This window comes from Rattus norvegicus, chromosome 3 (assembly GCF_036323735.1).
Source record: "Rattus norvegicus strain BN/NHsdMcwi chromosome 3, GRCr8, whole genome shotgun sequence".
Lineage (NCBI taxonomy): Eukaryota > Metazoa > Chordata > Mammalia > Rodentia > Muridae > Rattus > Rattus norvegicus.
In genome coordinates, this window is record NC_086021.1 from 36850770 (window position 1) to 36873256 (window position 22487).

At 51.6% G+C, this 22487-nt stretch overlaps 1 protein-coding gene across 20 annotated transcripts in view; it reads right to left on the minus strand.

Annotated features, from left to right (window-relative positions):
* Positions 1–22487, minus strand: part of Ralgps1 (Ral GEF with PH domain and SH3 binding motif 1) — a 236631-nt gene that overhangs the window by 19741 nt on the left and 194403 nt on the right. For 12 of the 20 annotated variants that reach the window (XR_005502083.2, XR_005502086.2, NM_001427068.1 and 9 more), the window contains 6 exon segments: positions 18915–19052; positions 16926–17019; positions 12966–13033; positions 4535–4661; positions 3403–3560; positions 1369–1420 (listed from right to left, as the gene is read on the minus strand). Coding sequence is in view for 16 of the 20 variants with exons in the window: in NM_001427068.1 (NP_001413997.1) it covers positions 1369–1420; positions 3403–3560; positions 4535–4661; positions 12966–13033; positions 16926–17019; positions 18915–19052 (637 nt within the window). In the remaining 4 variants the exon portion in view is untranslated. 20 annotated transcript variants of the gene reach the window in all.

Genomic DNA, 22487 nt, shown 5'->3' on the forward strand with positions numbered 1-22487 from the left:
GCCGTGCGTCTTGGCACCATGCCACAATGTGCCACCAGAGTGGCCAGAGGAGGTGCTACATTGCTTGTGGCCTTCTTTACAGGGTGTCCCCAGGAATTCCCACCTAGACCAAGAGTTTTGGAGTCTGTCCCGTGGGGCCTGTGGGGTTCTCCTTTCAAAGCTATGGGGGAGTGCACAGGCTGCGGGCAGTCTATGCATGGCTGCTGTGCCCAGACAGAGCCTGTGCACAGGGGACGCTCGGCCTGGGCCACCAACAAGCCTCTCTGCGCTGTGGGAAGTGTGCGGGTAGGATGATTTCTTCTGGGCACTTTGCAATTACAGGGACTGAAGCTTTAGCTTCAGAAAAGGAGTGTGCGCATGCACTGGTGCATGTGTGTATGCTCTTAGTGGTGTAATGCATACCACATGCATCAGCAGGAGTATATGAATCAATTAAGGATGTGTCTGCTTGTGTGCATGCATATGTGTGAGACCTGTGTTTAGTGTATGCACACAGAGGTGTGACAATGTGATTGTGCATATGTAATGGGTATAAGCATTGTGTACGTACATGTAAATGTGTGAACATGTGTGAGGGCTGTAACTATGTGCATATGTACACATAAGACTGTAACCACAGCCACGTCTATAGATAGACAGTATAGTTGTACACATGTACACATAAGGCTCTATCACTTTGTGCATGTGTACTTGTAAGAATACAGGTAGTCCCCTAGGCACTAGTGGAAGGACCATCCTGAAGGACAACGGAAGCCTGCACCTTGGGGACCTTTTCCATCACTCAGACCTCTAGTCACCAAGGTGCCAAGACTTCCTGGATTCCTGATGGTGACCCAAGAAGTATTTGGACCTGGAGTACATGCTGCAGGTGAATTCCTGATGAGAAGCTGATGGGAATGTGGATACTTGGGACAGACAGGCTGATGGGAATCACAACCAACAAGGCAGTAGTGTTCAAACTGGTCCAGGCCTGAGGCTGCACTGGTGCAATACTCTCAGCTATCACTAGGTGGAGCCCCATGCACATCTCAAGACTTCCAAGGGGACTCTCTTAGAGGTCCAGGGCTCATTGCAGGTCTAGTAGGCTCCCACGTCTCTAGCAGCTTGGACCCAGTGCTCTGAGTGTCAGCTGACAAAACAAGGGAGGGAGCAGGAAGAGAGCACTCTCTAAGTCTGTGTATACATTCACAAATGTTATAAGTGTATAAGTGAAGTATGAATGTGTCCACCTGTGTGCATGTCTGTGAGATTAATGTGTACACACAGAGGTGTGACCGTGTAATCATGCATATGTAATGTATGGGTGGGGCAGGGGCCCCTGACTCCAGCTCCCTGGGCCCTGAGAGGCCTTGCTGAGGCCACACTCACCTTTCCAGCCCTGCAGACATTTCTTCACTAAACTCTGAGCTCTCACTACTGCCTGGAAAAGGAACACAGATCAGTGAGCATGGCAGCCTCGAAGAGAGGGGCCTGTTTTCCTGGGCTCCCAGTCACTGGACCTCGGTCCCCAAGCTCACAGCATTCTAACCCTGTGGGTCACTAAAGGACTTGAGTTTCTGTTGTTATATCTGTCTCTGCTCTGGGGAGGTTCAAAACACTTAGTCCCGCCATTCTCAAGAGCACCCTCCACTCCCTTCCCACTATCTACCCTCTGGCTTGTAAGGCCAGGGGCCTCACATTTGTCTGCACTGCTCCATGCCTGCTGCCCCAGGGCCTCTCCTGAGGGTATTGGCAGGGTGAGCACTTCTGGGCCCAGGGACAGGTAGGTGGATCTGTCTGCACAGGAGATGCAGGGAGAGTGCAAGCAAGGGTCAGTGCAGCCCCTGCCCATATTGTTACTGAGAAGGTCTAAGTTGGGATCTTTTGCCTTCCTAGTCTCTTCCAGGCCCACATTCTGGAGCTGACCATGGTCTGCTGTGCCTGAGTGGGACACCTTGGTTAAGTGAGCAGCACACTGCTTCCCTCCTGGCATGTCCATCTGTGGGCCTGGCCTTTGTATTATCTTAGACTTTGTAGCTCTGAAGTTCAGGGCTCTGCCAGAAAGATCTCTAAGACTGAGCAGTGGAAGAGGCTAAGTGGAATCCCTCTTCCCTGCTGTACGGGTTGGAGGACAGGGAGGGGTTGGGAGGATAGCACCACCAGGGCACACACTCTGCCGCTTTCTCAGAGCTTTCAGCTCCAGCAGAAAATGGCTTGAGTTCCCTGACTTGATGAGCCGGAGCCAAACAATCTTGTGATCTCCCCTGGATGCTGGACAGCACAGCACCTGACTCGCTCTCAGGAAAGGCAGCCCAGACTCAGGCACAGCTCAGAGTTTCCTGGATGTCAAATAGCTGCTTGGAGCTCTACTGTGCATTCACGGAGCCTCATAAGAAGCCAGGTCCCGTCCTATACTCTAAGATGAGGGCCATGAATGACCCTGCCAGGCTGAGGGGTCAATGCCCAAGGGCACAGTGTAGGCTCAGGAAGCAGCCTCATTACTTCCCCAGCTCAGGAGCCCCAAGCACTTTTCAGCCCATACCTACGCGCCTAAGATGCAGTCTCCTACGCGCCCCACACTTTAGTGTCCAAATAGGATGACCTCTTCTGAAGACAGAAGGCAGATACAAGACTTGTCATAACATTTCCAGGAGGCAGCTGCTCTGTGCTAAAATTGCTCCTGACCCCCAAAACAGGGACATGTGGCATGAGATGCCCACCCGGTGTTCCTGCGCCTGTTTCTCCAAGCTCCCGGCCCTCTGCCCCGCTGCCTTCACCAGATCAAACACCAGCTCACCACCATTGCTAGGAGGACTCTGCTATGTAAGGCAGGCAAACACACAGGCACACTGGAAGGCACGGGCCATCAAGAGAGCACTGGGCTGGTGATGGTAATCATAGGATAGTGTCACTTGCCATAGGTGACCCGAGGTCTCTGAATGCAGTTCCATGTTAGTCTCAGCCCTAATATCAATATTTCTCTTCTGGCAACAGCAGCCCTGTCTCTAACTCCATGGGACAGGCTCTTCCTGCCACTGTCCACAGGGTAATGCCATCCCTAAGGCTCACGTCTTCATCTTCCCTTCTGCCTTCTCTGGGTAAAGATAAGCACACAGCAGGAAGCAATGGGCCACCCACCTACTGCTCCTAGCAAGGCTTGGACATAAATGCCACTAAGGTAGCAGCTGGCCTTAGGGGGTTGCAGTGGACTCAAGTCTAGCCTCCTTCTTCAACCTGACTGTCCATATGGGGAGCATCAGGAGAAGGCCAACCCTGGGCTCTTCCTGCAACAGAAGACTCTTGTAGGGAGCCATTCTTTAAGGGTGAGGGGCCACTGGGCACAGTACAGTGACACAGAGACAGACACGGAGCACAAACTGGGCCTGCTGCCCCTGCCTGTGTGCACAGGCCAGAGCTGCTTACCTAGGGAGAGTCCGTTGGTGATGGCGGTAGAGGAGGTGTGGGTGAGGCCCCTGCGGGGGCTGCGGGACTCTAGGACACTGTCGTCCAGCAGATGCCTGGCCTTCTCCGATGGGAATGTGGCACTCTTACTGTCAACTACACTCAACTGACACATCAGACTGGAAAACGGAGAGGAAGAGAGAAGCAGAGCTCCTTATCCTGGGAGCACAGTGGTGCACTGGCCGCGGAAGCCAGAGCCAGGGACTTACTGCTGGAGACGCCTCTGCCCAGAGCCCATTGGTGGACCAGGCTCAGCCCCTTCTTATGGTATGACCTTGGGCAAGTCACATCCTTTTTCTGAGCCTCTACTTCTCTCTCTGTCAATGGAGACTAGTGCTGCTTGCCCTGCCTGTATCCCAGGATGACGGTGAGGCTTGTGAGATGAGGCCAAGGTGAAAGGCTGGTCAGTAGGCTCTGCTAAGGAGTGTCAGAGCTTTGTGACCTAGTCAGAGCTGCTAGACCTACAGTGAGCACAGCAGAAGCTGCTCAGAGGTTTGCATGGTTCAGTGAGATGGTGACCATGGGTATGTGGCAATGTCTAGAGAAGAGGAGACCCCAGGGATCCAAAGCACTTTGTCCTGCTCCTGCCTCTGAGCCCCACAAGGACCAGCCAAGATGCATGGCATTTGTGCCTTAGTGCTAGGGTGCAGGTGCAAGGAAGGAGAGAAGAAAGGGAGGAATGGGAAGGGACAAAGGGTGCCCCTTATTTGGGAACCTGTGACCAATACCCAGAGGATACAGGCATGACTTTCCCCAGCAATGCTGAGGACCTCTATGTGTCCCAGCAGTGGGTCCCAGTGAACCAGCAGGTACTCTGAGACATTCACTGCTGACTTGCGGATAGTCTCTGGTGTCTGCTGGACTCAGTTCTCCCTAAATGAGCTGTAGACCAGGTTTAGGCACATTTCTTCACTATCTACTGAGCCCAGGTCCCTGGTGGTGGCATACAGACTGCACCTGTCGCCCCTCTCATTCCCAAGTTCACACCAGCCTTAGGAGGGTTTGTCTGCCAAGAACATCAAGAGCTTCCAAAGGAGGATGGGGAAAGACCCAACCTTCCTTCACCCCGGAAGAGGGTTTCTCGGTCACCCACTTGTTGCCCAGACTGTGGCTCTTCCTGTGTCTGGGGACTGGCGGTGTGGGGAGGCTGCCGGCCACAGATGCATCTGGACAGGTGGGCCTCCGGCGGAACCTGGCTGAGCTGGAGCCGGCAGAGGGGCCTATGAAAAGAGCAGAGAGAGAAAGAGAAAGAGTTGGCAGGAGTGATGGGGGTGAGAGTAGGGCAGAGGCTCAGGGGAACTGGGCTCCAGGCTTGTACTATGGGCCTTTCTCCAGTTATATGTGAGACAAGACTCACGTGAAGCCTACAGCAGCTTCCCACTCACCAGAAACTGACCCTTCTCTTCCAACATCATCAACTCCCAGAGTGAAGGCCTGAGGTGACCAGGCCCAGTAGCTGGGCAGCTCTGCCAGGCAGCCGACTGATGAGCCATTCATAAGAACAGAACCAGAAGCATAACCTTAAAGCAAATGTCCTTCCTAGACTGCGCAAGCCCAGAGAGGTATACAGGAGGCCTTGAGTTGGGCCAGCTGGAACCTATGCCTCTGTCTACACTCTTGTCCCTGGCCAGGACTTGCATACTGGCATTGGCTGCTCTAAGGCTCTACCTCTCCATCACAGGATAGAACAGATGTGCCCTGAAGAGTGGGCTGGCCTTTGGAGGCTCTGCCTGTATGGTCACAGGTGATCTGGGCACCAATGCCCAGTCTCTCAGTCGGCCCTGCAGTGTTCTGAGGAGGATCCTCTGGCCTACATTCTGGGACACAGGATGCCTCTGCTCCTGAGGAGACAGCTGGTGCAGCTGCTGTAGAGAGCAGGAGAGGAAAGAGCAGCGTGTGGCTTTGTTTTGCTTTTGCCCTTAGAGAAAATTCCAGAGGGTGGAGCCCTTGTTTATCAGCAATCATAGGAGGGTGACAGCCCCACTGCCTGAGTCACTGTGCTCCCACCCTGCCCCAGTGCTCTAAAGGTCAAGTCACAAGGATCCTCTGCAGGAGACCTGGAGTAGAAGCCCAGAGACCCTCGTGTTGAAGCAGAAATGACCATGGTGATAAGCAGAGCAGGCCATTGCACACTTGGCACGCTGCTTTGGGACTGTGCTGTGAGCCTTGAGGTATGACTTAGTATGTATGACTCTTAGTTGCCCCATTAGATGGAGGAGAAGGCAGGCTTATAGATCTACTACATACTGGAGGGAAGATCCAAACCCTAATGCACAGCACGCATGTGGGTTGGGAAGGAGACTGTCAGGGGTTCAGAGTACAAGTGCTGGGCAGATGTCCTTGAGAAAGGAAAGAGGTCACCACATGATATGACATGGGAAGCCCTAAAGCTGTATGGCAGTCACATGGCCGCATTAACTTGCTGCCTCCCTTGGCCACTCTGAGGACGCTCACTCTCGCTTGGCTCAATGTAGCTCTCGCCTTCTAGCTCTGCTCATGCTTTGAGTTATCACAGCCTCTCTGAGTTGCCTTGGCTGCTTCCACTCAACTCTGGACTCTCTCTCCAAGGCTAGGCCCGGATGCACCCCTTTCCTTTCTGCTTTGGAGCCTTGGGAGGCATGCCTGGCCTCAAATGCCCCTGGACCAGATGGGAGGGTGGGTGGGGGCCCCCAGCGGAAGAGCCTTGGCCTCTTGGGCCTATATCAGGGCTGCTGCTGCTCTCTGGGCTCAAGGTCTCAGCCCCCTCCTCCCCCACATTCTCCTAGCATTGTTGACCAACAGCCTAGGTCTGACGAGGAAACAGAAGAATTTCCATTTGGCTGAGACCCAGAAGAGGGGCCTCTGCCAGTAAGTGACACCCTCTGCTACCCGAAAGGCCTCGTGCTCCTGCCCCTCTGAGCCTGGGGTGGCTCCCACGTGACAGTGCCAGGACTACAGGCCTTCTGAGCTGGGTGGCCCGCACGCCTGTTGGTCATGTCTTCAGGCAGGGTAGGGGTGGTGATGAGCTGAGGCTCTGGTCTACATAGCAGAGTAGATATGGCACACACAGCTGGAAAAACTGACCATATGGCTTGACTATCTCAAAGGATTGCTCTATTTTTCCTCAGCATAAGTTTTCCATGAATAATCTTTAAAGCTCTTTAAGTGGCTGTTTCTTTAGCAGTTTTATGGGACCATATGAGAATTGACAGTTTCTGTAGGCAGCCAGATATGCTGAAAAAAATCTGGTTTTCATTACCAGAAACCAACATACTGCCCAACAGACCACTCATTGATTGGAATAGGAAAACAAAACAAAACAAACGGCCTTCTACTAACTGCCTTGGAGTGGCCAGGATGCCAGATAGTGTATGGTGACAGAAAGGGACTCTGGTCCTTGGAGGCAAGGGAAGCCTGGGCTCTGTGCTTACAGGTTGAATGGCCTTGGGAGGTCACCTCTAAGCCCTGGATCTACATCTATAAATGAGGGATAATCCTGGTCTTCCTGGTAAAGAGTTAAACACACAGTGTCTCTCTTGCCAGACCTTGGGGCTGCCCCTGGGCCAAACACTGGAGCGATGTCACAGACAGGAAAATTCCTGATGCTGCATGGGAGTAGCAGTCAACAGTCAAGGGGGGGGAGGGGCAACCAGGGAGCTTCGCCCAGCAGGAACATACACTCTGACAGGAGGATAGCCATAATCAACATGGCAAAGCACCACTGCCACCAACAGCACGACAGGATCAAAGATGAAGTTGGCAACTCTAACTAAAGCCTCTGCTCCCTGTCAGAACTAATGGTATACACTTTTCCACTTGACATTATGTAAGTCTCAACATCACAGAGCTTTTGGGAACATAGGGGAGGGATGAGACAAGACTTCTGGAAGGTTCAGCATCCTGCCTAACATGGGCAATGATACAGGTAGAACAAACAGTGTGTGCAAAGGCCCAGAGGGAAGACGGCAGGGCCCCAGCAGAGACTCAGCCCCACAGGCAAGGTCTGGTGATGTGCTCAGACTCACATCTTAGGAAGTTCCTCTGACCGGATGAGTAACTGAATTTGGTCATGACTGGAAGCTGCAGGATTTGAGAGAGAAATATGTACAAGAAGTGTCCAGTGGTTAGCAGGCAGGGAGGGAACTGAGAGTAACCCTCTGTGTAGACTGGTGTGCACCTGAGACACAGATTTGGGGGCACATGGAGAAGTCCAGTGTGGGCTGACATCAGGAGGTCACTGGGCAGATGGGCATGGCAGCAAGGAGAGCTCACCGTGGGCAAAGGAACCTCTTCTCAAGGATTTCTGGCCTGGCTCTGCTCTGGGCTAGCACTGTCCCATTCCAGCTGGCCTTTCCAAATCTCACACATCGGAAAGTAATGGGAGGCAGCTGTGGCAGAGGGGAAAGTAGCAACTTGAAGTCACAAAACTTGGTTCCAGTCCCTCCCCTAGCCCCAGCTGGACAGAGACTCATGCCATCTCCTCCTTGGTGTGCTTTCCCCAGGCACTGCAACTGTGCCATCTGGATCTCCAGCCAGTACAGCTCTGAGCCTCGAGAGGCCAGGGTGGGCTGTCACCCAACTCAAGGGTTCCATGCCCTCTGCTTCCCACCTGCCCCTGTGGAGAGCCCTCCTTTGAGATCCAGAACTTAGCCTTTTAGATCTGCCAGAGCCCTGCAGCTCTTGGGCCATCCGGGCCCTCTACAGTCTCTGTGTGGAAACTTCTATAGCCAGGTCTCTGGCGGGGCCTGGGAGCCGCTCATTTCTATGTTCACACACACTCTGCTTTTCACACATGCAGCTCTCGTGGGTCTTGATGGGAGCCAAGGTCTGTCTGTCTCTGTGCAGAAGGTCCAGTTCATTTCCTTTTGAGAAACACTGTGCGTCATCTCTGGGCTGAAGTGGCACTGTGCTCTCCTTGCAGTCTCACAGGCCACAGAGAGTGGGAACTGCTAATGCTTGGAAGCTGCTAGCACTCTGAAGAGCTATGGAACTGGACAGATCAGGCTTGAATCTTGTGTCCCCTGCTTCTAGCCCATAAGCTGTCTCAGAGGACCCCATTCTGAGCCCTGGAAAGGTTGGCAGAGGAAGGGCGTTAGAAGGAAGAGGGCCAGGCTCTTTTCATTGAGCATTTCCATGGTGTGACCACACAAACCATGATGGCCTTGAAAGCTGTCTCTATACTAGGGTCAGGGCACTGTGGGTTAGTGTCTCACTCAGCCCTGAGGATGTAAGAGCGAATAGCAAGCGAGGGCAGCCGCGCTCTCACATGTGTTAAATGAGGGGTTACCCGGCCTCCTGTGGACGAGATGGCTCTAGTAAGAAGATTGTGTACAGCATGGAGGGTGTGAGGGTTTGTATAGGCTCAGCCCAGGGAGTAGCACTATTAAGAAATGTGGCCTTGTTTGAATAGGTGTGTCACGGTGCCTGTGGGCTTTAATTCCTTAGTCCTAGCTGTCTGGAAGCCAGTGTTCCACTAGCAGCCTTCAGATGAAGATGTAGAGCTCTCAGCTCCTACTGCACCATGCCTGCCTGGATGCTGCCATGTTCCTGCCTTGATGATAATGGACTGAACCTCTGAACCTGTAAGCCAGTCCCAATTAAATGCTGTCCTTATAAAAGTCGCCAAGATCATGGTGTCTGCTCCCAGCAGTAAAACCCTAACTAAGACAGAGGGTTTGAGTGGATCTTAGCAGGAAGCTGCTGGTGGGAAGGTGGCTCTGAGGGGGGCTTCAAGGTCCAGGGGTGTATTTGTATCTGTCAAGGTTGAGGACATCCAAGAATGTATCCTGGAGAAAGGACAGCTTTATAACTGTCCCCTGAAGGCTGTTGTGCCCTGAGGCAGCAACACCCACTGTTACCAGCTGTGATTAGCAAGTTGAGGGATCTGGGGAACGGTTCAGTGAGGAAACAGCCATGCTGCTGCTCTGTTGGCACAGACAGCCAGGCCTGAAGCAGCCCAATTGGATGAGTCAAGAGGACCAGATATAAGGTAAAGTTTGTGGTTCTGAGTCCTACAAACATCTGTGTGACTCAAGGTATCTGTAGGAAACTGGGTGTTGTGACATATCTGCAGGCCCAACACTCAGGGGAGAGAGGAGGAGAAGTAGGAGTTCAAGGCCATTCCAGGCTACACAGGCACACATATACACACACACGGAGGCACACACTCATAAGCACACAAAGATACACACATGGAGACACACACACACACACACACACACACACACACACACACATACACACACACACACACACACACACACACAGCCCTACCTGTAGGAAAGGCAGAGACATGTAGGTCTATTGCCCAGAGCAGGTCTTAATGCCCTGAACGAGTAGACAGGATGACAGGAACAGGAACAGAGCCCACCCTTATGGCACCCTTCATGCTCCATGTGTTAGACAGAAGTGACAGACCTGTCCTGACCCCCAACCCATCAGTTAGCTCAGCCACTTCTGTGATGTGTGAACCTGAGTGAGCACTTCAGTATCTTTACCTACAGAGTGGGAGTGGGAGTGGAATAAGAGCGGCAAAGGCCCACTGTGTGCTGGGAGGCCCAGCAGACTCCCCAGGCAGGGCCTGGGTACACTCTAGTGAGCATGTGGGCAGACGTGAAAGATGCTCAGTGCAGGTCGGCTGCAGTGAAGATGAGCGATGGAGGGCTTTCCTTATGCAAACTGCCTAGAGTGCTCCACAAAGTCCTTGGCTGCTCAGGGAATGGCAGGGCCTCTGACTATCTCTCCTTGGACCCAGACCAGCCTCAGAGGAAGGCTGAGGTGAGGCTGCCTGGCTTTGGAGGCTGGCTCATGGGGAAGTTACTTCCCAGTTTTCTAGCTGCCCTCCCATTGTCTGCTCTGGGGACAGCCCACTGCCAAGCAGGAGCCTGCTGTACTCTGGGGAAGCCTAGGGTACTTTAAGAGGCTGCAGCTGTGTCCTGCTGCTGCTGCTGCTGCTGCTGCTGCTGCTGCCGTCCCACAACAGGTACCAGGCATGTGAGTAACAACCCCTACAAGTGACTCCAGTCCCAGCCCTGCCTATCCTGATGCTGACACACAAAATGTATGTATGACATTAAGGGCTATTTTTTTGCCCTAAGTTCTGAGGTAGCACTGGAGCTGGGGCTAGATGTGGGTCCTTGGGTTCCCACTTGGAGCCCAGGTGGCAGACTCACACTATCTCTCATTTAGATGGCAGGAGAGCCTGCCTGAGAGGGCCAGGAACTAACATTCCCAAGAGGCATTATGCTGCTAGCAGCATTTCTGGCATAGCAGTTTCTAGAGCTCCGGCCAAAGCCCTGTGATATGAACCGGCCTGAAGACTTCCTGTGCCAACAGCTCTGCGTACTGGTCTGCTGGCCTAGCAGGAGGGTCCTTGCCACCAGGTAGTGAACATGGCCATCAGCCTTAAGTTTGAGAGGGCAGAGACAGAGGCCAGGGCCGGGATTTTCCTGGTTTAAAGCATGGCTCTGGAACTGTCGGAGGAAAGAAACCTGTCCCTAGGGGAAGCCATGTGGGGGAAGCTTGCAAGGTCTGGAACTGTCCTCACTAGCTCCAAGACACACACAAACATCACTTGCCCTCTGGGGTCTGGGACAGGCACTATTATGAACATTACATGTGATTTTTTTTCTCTCTGGGAAAATATTAGTACATTTATATACACAGCATCCCACAGAGAGGGAAACTGGAAACGTGGCATCCTTGGCCATTTTTTTCTCCACAGATCAAAAACAGAGTTAGTTTCCTCCGCTTCCTTTCTCATTGTCTCCTTGTGGGGACAGACTACCCACATGGCCATCTCCCAGAGCAAAATGGGGGCAGCTCTTGGCAGGTTCTGGGGCCATCAGAGGCCAAGAGAACGTAGCTCAGAGGCTGCTATTAATCAAGGCTCCCAAGAAGGTCATAACTGCTTCTACCTGGTCAGGGTTAAGGTCTCCCAGTCCCTGGAAAGAGCTGGTTAGATAAGAGTCCTAAATAGTCCCTCACACACACAGGCCATTTTGACCTGTTCACACTGGCTTCGTTTTGGCCTCCAAATGTGCCTGTCCAAGCCTACTCGACCTCTGTTGCCTGTCTCCCCAACTAAGACACAAGCTCCGGGAGGCTGAGGCCCCTGCCAGGTACCCAGAAAATTATGAGGTAACTTCTCCATGAGCCAGCCTCCAAAGCCAGGCAGCCTCACCTCAGCCTTCCTCTGAGGCTGGTCTGGGTCCAAGGAGAGATAGTCAGAGACCCTGCCATTCCCTGAGCAGTCAAGGACTTTGTGGAGCACTCTAGGCGTTTGCATAAGGAAAGCCCTCCATCACTCATCTTCACTGCAGCTGACCTTGAGTGCTTGTTACACACAGACCTGCAGCCTGAGAGCCTTGTGCAAACGAAGGTGCACATCTAAAGGCTTTTCCTTGGCAAGTATGGGGGTACCTAACTGCTGGGCACAGCTTTGAGCTGGAGCCTAGCCCCTCCTGAGGAACAGGGGGAGGCCACGTTCCTTCCATTCTTGGGACTGCAAGAGGCACATTCCTGTCCCTCAGTCCTGTGGAGTTCCTGCCACGCAGCTCAGTGAGTGCCAGAGCCCAGAAGGCTCCCTTGGAGCTGACCCTCCGGCCACCCTCTGTGGGAGCCCTGCTATGCCACAACTCATGCTGCAGCAGGGCTTCTTATCTTTCCTCTGACACTTCAAAGGGGGAGACCTGAGTCACTGAATGGCTATGAGCTTTCTAGAAAGTCACTGACTCTCTGGTGATCAACATAAACCCTGACATCCTGCTTTGAGGCTGAAGCCAGGGATTGGAAAGTTGGTGGAAAACACTTCTGTGAGCTGAGCTTCCTCTGCAGTGCAGGAACTGTTGGGCTCAGCACTTTTCCAGAAGGTTGTGCAGAGTCAGCAGCCAGCCCACACTGGAGCTGCTCTCAAGGACAGGTGCCCACAGGGCTCCCCAGACAGCGATGCTGATCAGCCCCCAGCCCTAAGAGTCCTAAGAGGCCACCGTTAGGACAGCAACAACCAAGCTGCGGACACTGAGCATATTCTGACAGTGAACAGGCAGAGCACAAGACAGGCCTGTGCTCACCCAGCATCAGGACAATATTCTAAGACCAATAGAGTCTTCACTCTCACCTGTAGATAAGGCTATGGAGGACCAGAAACACAGAGCTGAAGCTAGAGCCTTGCTCTGACAGCAGATCCCTAGGATCCCACTGCTGGTGACACTGTGTTTCCCTCAGAGGGGATACATCTAATGTATCTGGTACATCTTGGGTACCCCCCTTTGGGACACATAATTCCAAGTGTGGGGCAGGCTGAAGGACAAGGGTCAAAGTGGTCTAGGAGAGATTACCTTGTGCATGCTTCTAAGTTGGGGATCTGATCTTTTGGGGGTCCCACACTATTAGGAGTCTGGTAGGGTGGTAGAAGGTGCTGTAAACAGGGACAGTTGAGCCTGCCATGTAGTGAACCCAAATGTGTTCTTGGGCTCCATGCAGGGCCTATCTTGGCACCTGTCTAGGCTGTGAGCAGTTTTGTACTATTTGAGGAGCTATAATACCTGCAAGATCTTCCTTGGAAGAGACTAGTCTTGGAGAGCTGCTTCCTGGTTCGATTCTGAGTGACAACCTGAAACCAAAGATTTTCACAAAGTCAGAGAGGCCTGGGTCTACCATGGGATGGGGGAGGGCTGGCAGCTTTGTCAGGGCGAAGGTGGCTGTTCATGCGTATATCAGTCACAGAACTGAGGCATACTGTGAAATCTGCTTCGGGTCACAACTCATCCTCCTTCTGATGCCTCCCAAGGCCCTTGCTTATGTACCTACAACTCTTACTGAAGTATGTTTTAGAGCCTAGGAAAGCAAGGAGAAAGGCCATGTGGCTTCCTTAGCCAAGTTCATGGCACTGGTGGGTGGCAGGCAGGGATGCTAGGATGGAAAGCAGGCTCCATGGGACCAGACTTGCACTGTGAGGATGTCCTTTTGTGGCATGGAGAAGAAGGGAACCTCCTGCCTCCTTGTGGGAAAGGGAATGCTAGGTGGTCCTGGACCTTCCAGCAGCCGGAGAGGAACCAACCTCCAGTTCTTCCGCACACATGGGAGGAAAGCCAGTCAAGAGTCTCTCAATGGTAGCAACACTTCAGACCTTGTCTCACAGAAGGAAAGAGAAAAGTAGTGACCCCCAGGCTCCTCAGGAGGTGGCCTCTGAACCGAGGAGGGGCCTGTAAGAACATGAGCTGAGTTCAATAAAACCTGAACACCAAGGTGACGAGAAAGAGGAAGCAAATGAAGCAGGAGACTAGGGACGTGGAACCAAACCAAGAATGGAAACCAGAGCAGGCTGGCTGAACACCTCACAGGAAACAGACCCCTCGGGGATGCTGGGAAGCAGCTCATGGAAGAAGAGAAGGAAGGCAGAAAGCATGATCACAGGGGCTCTGGGAGGCAGACGCCAAGAATGGCTGTGGAAGAACTTGAAGGTATAACCTGTGGGGGCTGGTCTGCAGTGGGGAAGGCACACTGTGCAATTGGGGCAGCTGGAAAAGGCCCTCCTCTCTGAGGCTTTCTCTGGCTGAGCTTCTGAGTTTCATGGACTTCTTCACCCACCTGGCAGAGCAAGAGGAAAACCCAGGCAGGTTTCAGAGTTCTTCAGCAGCAGCACCCAGTGTCAGGAGGCCACCAAATCTACAGGCCAGGGGGAAAGTGCGAAGCCATGCTCAGCTTCCCGAGGAAGGAGGGCCCAGCTTCCGATGAACCCAGCTAAGCAAGGGATGGTAAGCAAGGGATGGATTTCACACAATGAATGGCTCCAGGGAGCAACAGGTGCTAAGAATGGAATTCCATTACAAACAGGATTGCAGGATTGTGGTTCTTGAGTGTGGTTTCCATGTTATGCACTTGGAGGGTGGGGTCCAAACATAAGAACTAATGAGAACCTGGAGGCTGGTGAAGCCCAAGTGGGGTGTGTGTGTGTGTGTGTGTGTGTGTCTGTGGTAAGGTGCATGTGTGTGTAAGTGCCTGAGGAGGCCAGGAGAAGTTGTTGGACCCTCTGGAGCTGGGATTACAAGGAGATGTGAGTTGCCTGATGTGGGTGCTGGGAACTGTACCCTGTGTCTTATGTCAACTTGACAGAAGCTAGTTATCTGAAAGGAGGGAACCTCAGTTCAGAAAACACCTCCATAAGCTCTGGCTGTAGGGAATTTCCTTAATTAGTGATTGATGGGGAGGGTCTAGTCCACTGTGGGTGAAGCCATCTCTGGGCTGGTAGTACTAGGTTCTATAAGAAAGCAGGTTGAGCAAGCCATGGGAAGCGAGCCAGTAAGCAGCATCCCTCCATGGCCCTTGCATTAGTTTCAGGCTCCTGCCCTGTGTGAGTCCCAGTTCTGACTTCCTTTGGGGATGAACAGCAATGTGGAAGGAAGTGTAAGCTGAATAAATTCTTCCCTCCCCAGCTTGCCTCTTAGTCCTGGTGTTTCACTGCAATAGAAAACTCTGACTAAAACAGGTTCCCTGAAAGAGTAGGCCTCTTGACCACTGAGCTCTCTCTGCAGTCCCAGAAAATAGGATTTCTTGTGGAAAATAAATATTTACGTAGAGTCATCACTCCTTCCCTGGCAAGGAGAGTGGTGTGACCTCACTGAGGAGACCCTGTCCTTGCACTCCTGTTTATCCACTCTTCTCTGTGTACAAAGTTCCCACGCACAGTCAAGTGTTCAAACCCCTGCTCCCTTCATGCTGGCCATGCTGTCTAAGTGTGGGAACTTGGGTCATTTTCCTTTAAACTGATGAGAGATTAACATGGAGAAGGAGAAGACACTGGCTGGGCCTCTTGGTAGAGAACTGGCAAGGCAGATGCTAGCCAGGCATCAGAGGAGCAAGGTCACTGATGTCCTCAGGTCTTGCATCCTTGACATTGAGGGGCTACCTTTAGGTGTGAGTTGGTACTCTGACAGAATCACACCTCCTGCCCTCATCCTGCCACTTAGAAACAGGACCTCCTTAGAAAGAGGGCCTTCCGTGCTGGGGGCAGAAAGGCAGCCCTCCTCCCTGGGTTCAACCAGCTTGGCCCAACAAAGAGCCTTTATGAGCACCAGGCTGGCTGTTGTTTAGCACAGAGGGGTGGGGGTGGGGGTGGTGCTCCACTTCTTCAGAATGGAAGGAGTAATTACTCATAATCTGCAGCTTGTCCAAGGATTGTCTCATGTTCACAAGTATTTATAGGTCATTTTCCTCCTTAAAGCATATTAGTGTTAATGAAAAACTACTGTCTCTTTAACGGCAAGATTGGAACATGAATGGAAAACATTATACTAGAACCTAAGTGGGAATAATTTCGCACTCCAGGCCACTCTTCAGGAACAGCAAACACTTTGTAAATAAAATGAGTCTGTTTGTGACAGATGCAGAGTGAGCGTGACCTCTGGCCCGCATCCGTGCTCCCATCGCCATGAGCTAACACACACCTCTACACTGTTCTTTATTTTGATGGATGCTGGGATAGCAACAGGGAGGGCAGGATGTCTGTACCCAAAGACAGGGAGTGGGGGGAGGGTACCCCATGACCTGGAACCATAGCTAAAGCTTTGAGCCACTGCTGCTGCACTGGCCAGGTGGGGATGCCTGAACAATGGTTCCCTAATCTGTTAAGAGACTGGTGGCCATGATTCTGGGTCACTTTCATGTACTGAGATGACACAAGATCAGGCTTTCGACACAGAGCTGCAAGGGATTAAGCAGTACTAGCTAAGAGGAGTGAGGAACGCACAGCGTACTGAAGCAGCAAGTGAGATGGGATATGAAAGGGATTCTGTGACAGTGACATTCAGGTGGCCAGTGATCAATCTCAAGATGGCTGAGATTTGCTTTGATGTAAGTCAGAGAAAGCACTGAGTGGAGAGTATGTCCAGCTAAGATGGGCAGCCAGAATTGACTTAAACCTGCTCTTCCCTCAGATCCTAAGCAATGCAGGGTGCACACTGAGGTGCCATCAACGAAGGGAGACCTACAGATTGGAGCAGGGCAGAAAGAGGATGCGTTGGCCCTTTACAGTTTTTCCGAGAAGTATATCTATTCATAGAAGCACAGAGACTGTGCCTGGGGCCCTTGGCTAGAGCCAGATGGAGAGTCCTACAGAGAGCTGAGAGGCCCAGGGACTGCCTGTGTCATCCATCTGTGAAACAGGACCTTGGGGAACGCTGGCCTAAAGATATGACCAGCTGACCTTCTGTCCAGTGCCAAGGGTCCGCTTGAGAGCCTGTCATGCATGGCTTTGGAGTCCACATGTGTTTCCCAGGCCACATGGGAAAGTGAACATACCACCTTCCTCAGTTGTGGGGCTTGAGGGACTGGGGCAAAGGCAGGTATCAAGGGCTGTGCAGACGACTGTTCTGGGGCCTTGTGTGGGGAGGATGGAAACTCTCAGGTCACCTCCCAGTCCCAGTCAGCACCAGGTCACCTGCAGGCACCTGGGTACTAAGAACAAGAGTGGACAGGCAGGATTCTCAGGACGGACGAGGACTCACTTGTAATTATCGTCTTCTACAAACTTCTGGAGCTCCTCAATGTAGCGCACAGACTTCAGGTACTTTTGCACGTGTGGCAGGGTAGTGAGGTGATCTGCAAAAGTCAGAACAAAACTCAGAGGCCTGACCGCCCAGCCCAGGGTACACTGACACAGACACACTGGGATCTTGAGGCTGGGTCACTGTCCTTGGGGCCTGGACCTAGAGTGGGGTCAGGTTTGAATTCCGCCCCTGTGGAGAATGACCTCAGCACTTAGCTGGGAGAAAGAGAGGGACGCTAAGGCTGGGGAAAGAGGCCCTGGCCCTAAGAACACACCAGAATCATGTGTCTGTGCCCAGAGAGATCTCCAGTGACAGCACTAGGTTTCTCCTTCTGTGCCATGAATGCTGCCCAGCCAGTACGGAAGTCCGTCCCAGAAGGTAGGTTCTGTGCCAGGTGACAGAGTCTGTTCCAGACTTCACATTAGCTTGTGTTGGACAAAGGCTGCTCCTACCACACAAGGAGTGATGGCGGCAGTGGGTGAAGTGAGCGGTGACAAGGCAAGGTTCTACTCAAGCCTGTGAGGCCTGTGCCACACTGTGTCACAGCCTTCCTGGAGCGACTAGGCCTCGCCACTTCTCTCTCCTTAGCCATCCCTGTCACTGCATTTCTGAGAAGGGGGCGGCCATGGAAGGAGAGAGGCTGTGGAGAAGCAGAAGTCCTGGAGAGCAGCAGGGGCTTCAATCTGCAGGTTCTAGGCTCCTCCAAGTCCTTGCTGTCCTCATCTCTGACATGAGGACAGTGACACCTGTGTCTGAGCTGGTGACGCCTGATACAAGTCCAGAGCACTGTGACATGAGTACATTTTCTCTGGGTAGAATTCAGAAATTCTGGGCCAGGCTGAGGGCCAGGTGCCATGTTTGGCTCTCTTTTCATGTGTGAGCAATCCACGGAGAAGAGGAAGTGACTTCAAGACGGGCACTGAGACTTGCTCCCTGGTGTGACTCTAAGGCCGAGTGTGCCGGCGGCTTTGCTGGTCTACGGCAATGATGAGGGTGTCTGAAAGCCCCAGAACAAGCATGCCAATGGGAGTGCAGGCCTCAGAGGAGAGCTGCCCTACACTATGGACCTATCTTGCCCTGAGATGAAGTGACCTGTGGCTTCCCTGTGGTCCTCCCAAGCAGAAGTGGCTGACTGTCTCACACCCTGTGTGACAGGTAGGACTCTCTTTTCTCATGCCCAACTGGTGTGTGGTGTAGGCCGGCTTACAGCTCTGTTCCTCACTCTCCCTGCCACTGCAGACCCCTGCCTGGATCTCGGTTCCCTCCCACAAAGGACTAGAGCACCTGACTCACGTTTAGCCTCACACCAAGGTCACAGTCTTGTATAAAATCGGTGCCTATGTGGATGGCATTCTGACTTCGCAGCTATAGGAAGTCTCCGATGAGCCTCTCTGTATCTTCCAGGCAGCTGCTGCCCTGCTGTCCCTCTGTCATCTGGCCACGTGCAGCAGAGCCTGGCCCATTGCTCACCACACCATTACCCCATTCCACTTAGGCCCACAGCTAGACTACATGGCCTAGCCTCCTGTGGCAGAAGTGGTGTGTGTCCCTTACAAATCCGCCTGACAAACTACCCTTGTCAGCTACTCCTCATCCCTGCCCGCCTAGTGCAGAGCCTGTGGGAGGACTCACAGGGAAGAACCACAAGAAGAAGGAATCTGGACCCAAATGCACTTGAAGAGCTGTCTGGGAGCTCCCCACCAGGTTTCTTGTGGATAAATGACGCAGAGTCAGCCAGACCGGGGTCATGCCACTTACTGGACCATGCTCCTCGTGTCTAACTAAGGATCTTTGGAAATGTATAAAAGGCCTAGCCCATGCCTAAAGCTCAAGATATCCCAATGGGGCTTTGTGGGCCTAACCTGGTTCTTGAAGCTTTCTGGCCAATGTGCTGCATTGAGACTGCAACCGCACAAGACATTACAATTCTAGCAGTAAGGTACTAACCATAGCTGCAGGAAACTTGTAAATCGGCAATGATTCGGAGGATGTTGTTCATCTGGTTGGATCTTTGTTCGTTTTCCATGATGCTGCCAGAGGCAGGGTATGCAGAATCAATGTAGATCAAGTCCAGAAGGTAGATTCCTAGGATTAAAGAAGACACCGAGTTACAGTAGGACACGTTACAAACCCTAGCGTTATAGACTCCGCCGAAAGAAGGCATAAAGAGCAACATGTGGAGGTGCGGCATGCTGTTTGAACTTGAATTCTACGTCTAACTTGTTCTTTGTGCGCGACTATGCACCAAACATTTGAGCAATGGCCGAAATGGACACAATGCTGGCAGACTCTACCCTGTCTGATTTGCATACTCTTCAATAAGGTCTTTTACCTGTAATCCAAATAGAAAATAACAGCCTATTTTTTAATGACTGGTGAAGTTTAATAACCAAGTCTAAGCTGCCATGCCCAGGAGAGCAGCTTTTGCTGGTTTTAATCATTTATTCAGTTATTTGTCTGCCCCTGCACATGTGCACACATTCATACAACAGTGAATTATGAAAGGACAGAAGAAGTTAAGAATAAGATATTTCTCTATACAAACAAAACAAAAAAAAAACCATCAAAAACTAAAAAACAAAAGACAGCACCAGGCAGAGATTTCTTCTAAGACGCTTACCAAGAAATAAGATGTGATGCAAACCAGGGCTCTGAGGGCCGGTGATGAGCAGGGTTGGGATGGGAATGGGGGCTCCCAGACAATTCAGGTGGGGAAGAGGGGGCAGGGCAGGGCCTGGCTTTGGCTGAGCCTCTGCATGGCTATCAGCTAGCTGATGGCAAAGCTACACTACAGACTCTCTGGAGACAATAAAGAGAGGTCAACACGAGTCCTTCATGGAGCTCCACGAGCAATGCTGATGTATAACGCACAAGGGCCTGGACAGGAGAAGCCATGCACAGTACAATTGAAGACAAGATGATCAAGATGAAGAGAAACGTCTGATGCAGATGAAGACGTACCAATGGGGAAGGTGTAATGACTCCAAAGCTGTATGCACGGAACAACACCATATTCTAACACATAAAGCAAGAAACCACCAGGGATAAAAAGTGAAATTACAAAATGCTTCAACTTCCCCAGCAGTGGGGGCATACACTTTTAATCCCAGCACTCTAGAGGCAAAGGCAGGTGGATCTCTGAGTTCAAGGCCAGTCTGGTCTACAGAGTGAGTTCCAGGACAGCCAGGGCTGCATAGGGAACTGTCTCAAAAACAAAAGAAAAAAAACCAAACGCAAAACAAAAACAAACAAACAAACAAACAAACAAACAAACAAGGCCACAACGCGTGGTGTGCTACACCATATAGAGAGCTCAGTAAATTCAAAACTCAACTCCACGGTCCCCACATCCTCTGACCGTATAATCTCCATCTAGGAATGAAGCACAGAAAAATGCTGCCATTGGGAAGTGCGCACATAAGAAACGTCTAGGTGAAAACAGATCGGACGCTAAGGAAGACCTGCCCCACGGCTCTAACCAGCAGTTGATCCCTACAAGAGGCACAGTGCCGGAAGCTCCGCACTTGATCGGCGCTGCAGGCAGGGACCTGATTTCCTGGGGCTAGAGAGACCGAGAGTGCACTACCCTTGCAGAGGACCCAACTTAACGACTGGCAGGTTGCAATTGCCTGTAACTCTAGCTCCAGAGGGAAGCTGGTGCCTCTGGCTTCTGTGGGCACCTGTATACACATGCACACGTCCCAACATTATACACACACATCTTATTTAATATGACAAAAATAAATCTTTGAAAAATGTACACTTTCTATATTTAATGACTTTAAATGTAGTAAATCCTAAAGAAACCTTCATTCTCAGAATATGGTGCTAGCTTTAGACTAACTTTATCAAAATGATTGTATACTAAATCCTGACAAATGTCAAATATTACAAATTGCAAATGTAATACCATATAATTATAATTTACATTCATTGTATATACTTTTATATATTACATAATTGTGATATAATATATAAAAACAGACAATCTGTTTGAAGAAACAATAAGAACTTTTTTTCTTTTTCTTTTTTGGTTTTTTGAGACAGGGTTTTACCACGTAGACCAGGCTGTCCTGGAACTAGCCTAGACCAAATATTACGTACCTCTACCTCCCAAGTACTGAGATCAAAGGTGTGTGCCACCATGCCAGGCACACGCTCATTTTCCTACTTATCCTTCCAAACTCCCGCTGTGTAAAGCAGGAAAACGAAGCTCAGAGAGGATGTGAAATTGGCTAAGGTCACACAGCTGGTAAGTGACAGAGATGGGAGTGGAACCTCAGCTTCCTCCTCTATCTCAGGCTTCTTGCCACCAGGGAGGACTTTGCTCCCTCGCTCGCTCACTCGCTCGCTCGGGTGCTGGGTACAATGAGTCACTCGTCTGCTTTTAAAATAGCTTCGCATTGTTCCGGGAAACCGTTAAATCACAGAAGCATCTGCTGGCTCCTTACAGGGCCCTTATCCGTTTCCTTTCCTTCTGATGTACTGTTTTCCAAATTTTAATAATTAATAATAATTTCCCTTGAATAAACATCCTAAGTGTGGTGGGTTTGAGTTCACAGATTCATTCTTTCTCTTGAGCTTAGCTCTTCCTGCTGTTTTTTTTAAGTGTAACTCAGTTGCCTCCCTGAGGATTCAGGACAATCCTGAAAACCCCATTATGTCTGAGACCACAACAAAAAGCATCCCCCAGTGCTGTGTGGGGTGGAGGGATGCGGGCCATGGGATGGGGTGGTTCCAGATGTAGTGTGCAGACTCCACTTAGCTGACTCAGAGGGCAGCAGCAGCTCAGCCCAGGAGCAGGGCAGGAGGTGGGGACTGAGGTTTCCTAGGGTCCGCTGGGAAGCCCTGACCCTTCCTAGACCAGCACCCCTGGGAGAAGGAGACTGAAGAGATAAAGGGCTGTACAGTCTCGCTACTGTGTGCTAAGATCTACATCAGCTCTGCCAGGCTGCAGCTCCCATATCCATCATACTGGCCTCCAGAGCAGAGCGGCCCTTGCTCAGACTCAGCTCTACTTGGAGACTCCCTTGTGTGGCCCAAGCCTCATTCCTGAGTAGTGCTCTACAAACCAAGGCCAGAGGAGTTCAGCGTACCCTGGGGAGGGGTAGGGGCTTGTCAGCTCCTGAGTCCCTTCTGTAAAACACCCAGTCAGCTCCTGAGTCCCTTCTGTAAAACACCCAGTCAGCTCCTGAGTCCCTTCTGTAGAACACCCAGCCTCTAGCATCTGACTGCACTTCAGACCCTGAGTAGTTAGAGTCATGTCACAGTGGTAAGGACAGGGTAAGTGACTGGGGACTGAGTCTTGTGAAGCTGGGCAGCAAGACATTCACAATTTTGTACTCCCTCAACAAACATGGCTGCAGAAATGGTGCACTACTGCAAGCAGTGCAGGGATCCAGGGAAGCCTCTTCTGTACTGTACCAGCCAACCACAGGGGACACGTCTGTGCCTACGACGTAAACCAGAGGCTTCTTCATGTCCCTTGAATCCTGACAGCTGACTTGTCAAGGTCTGGGG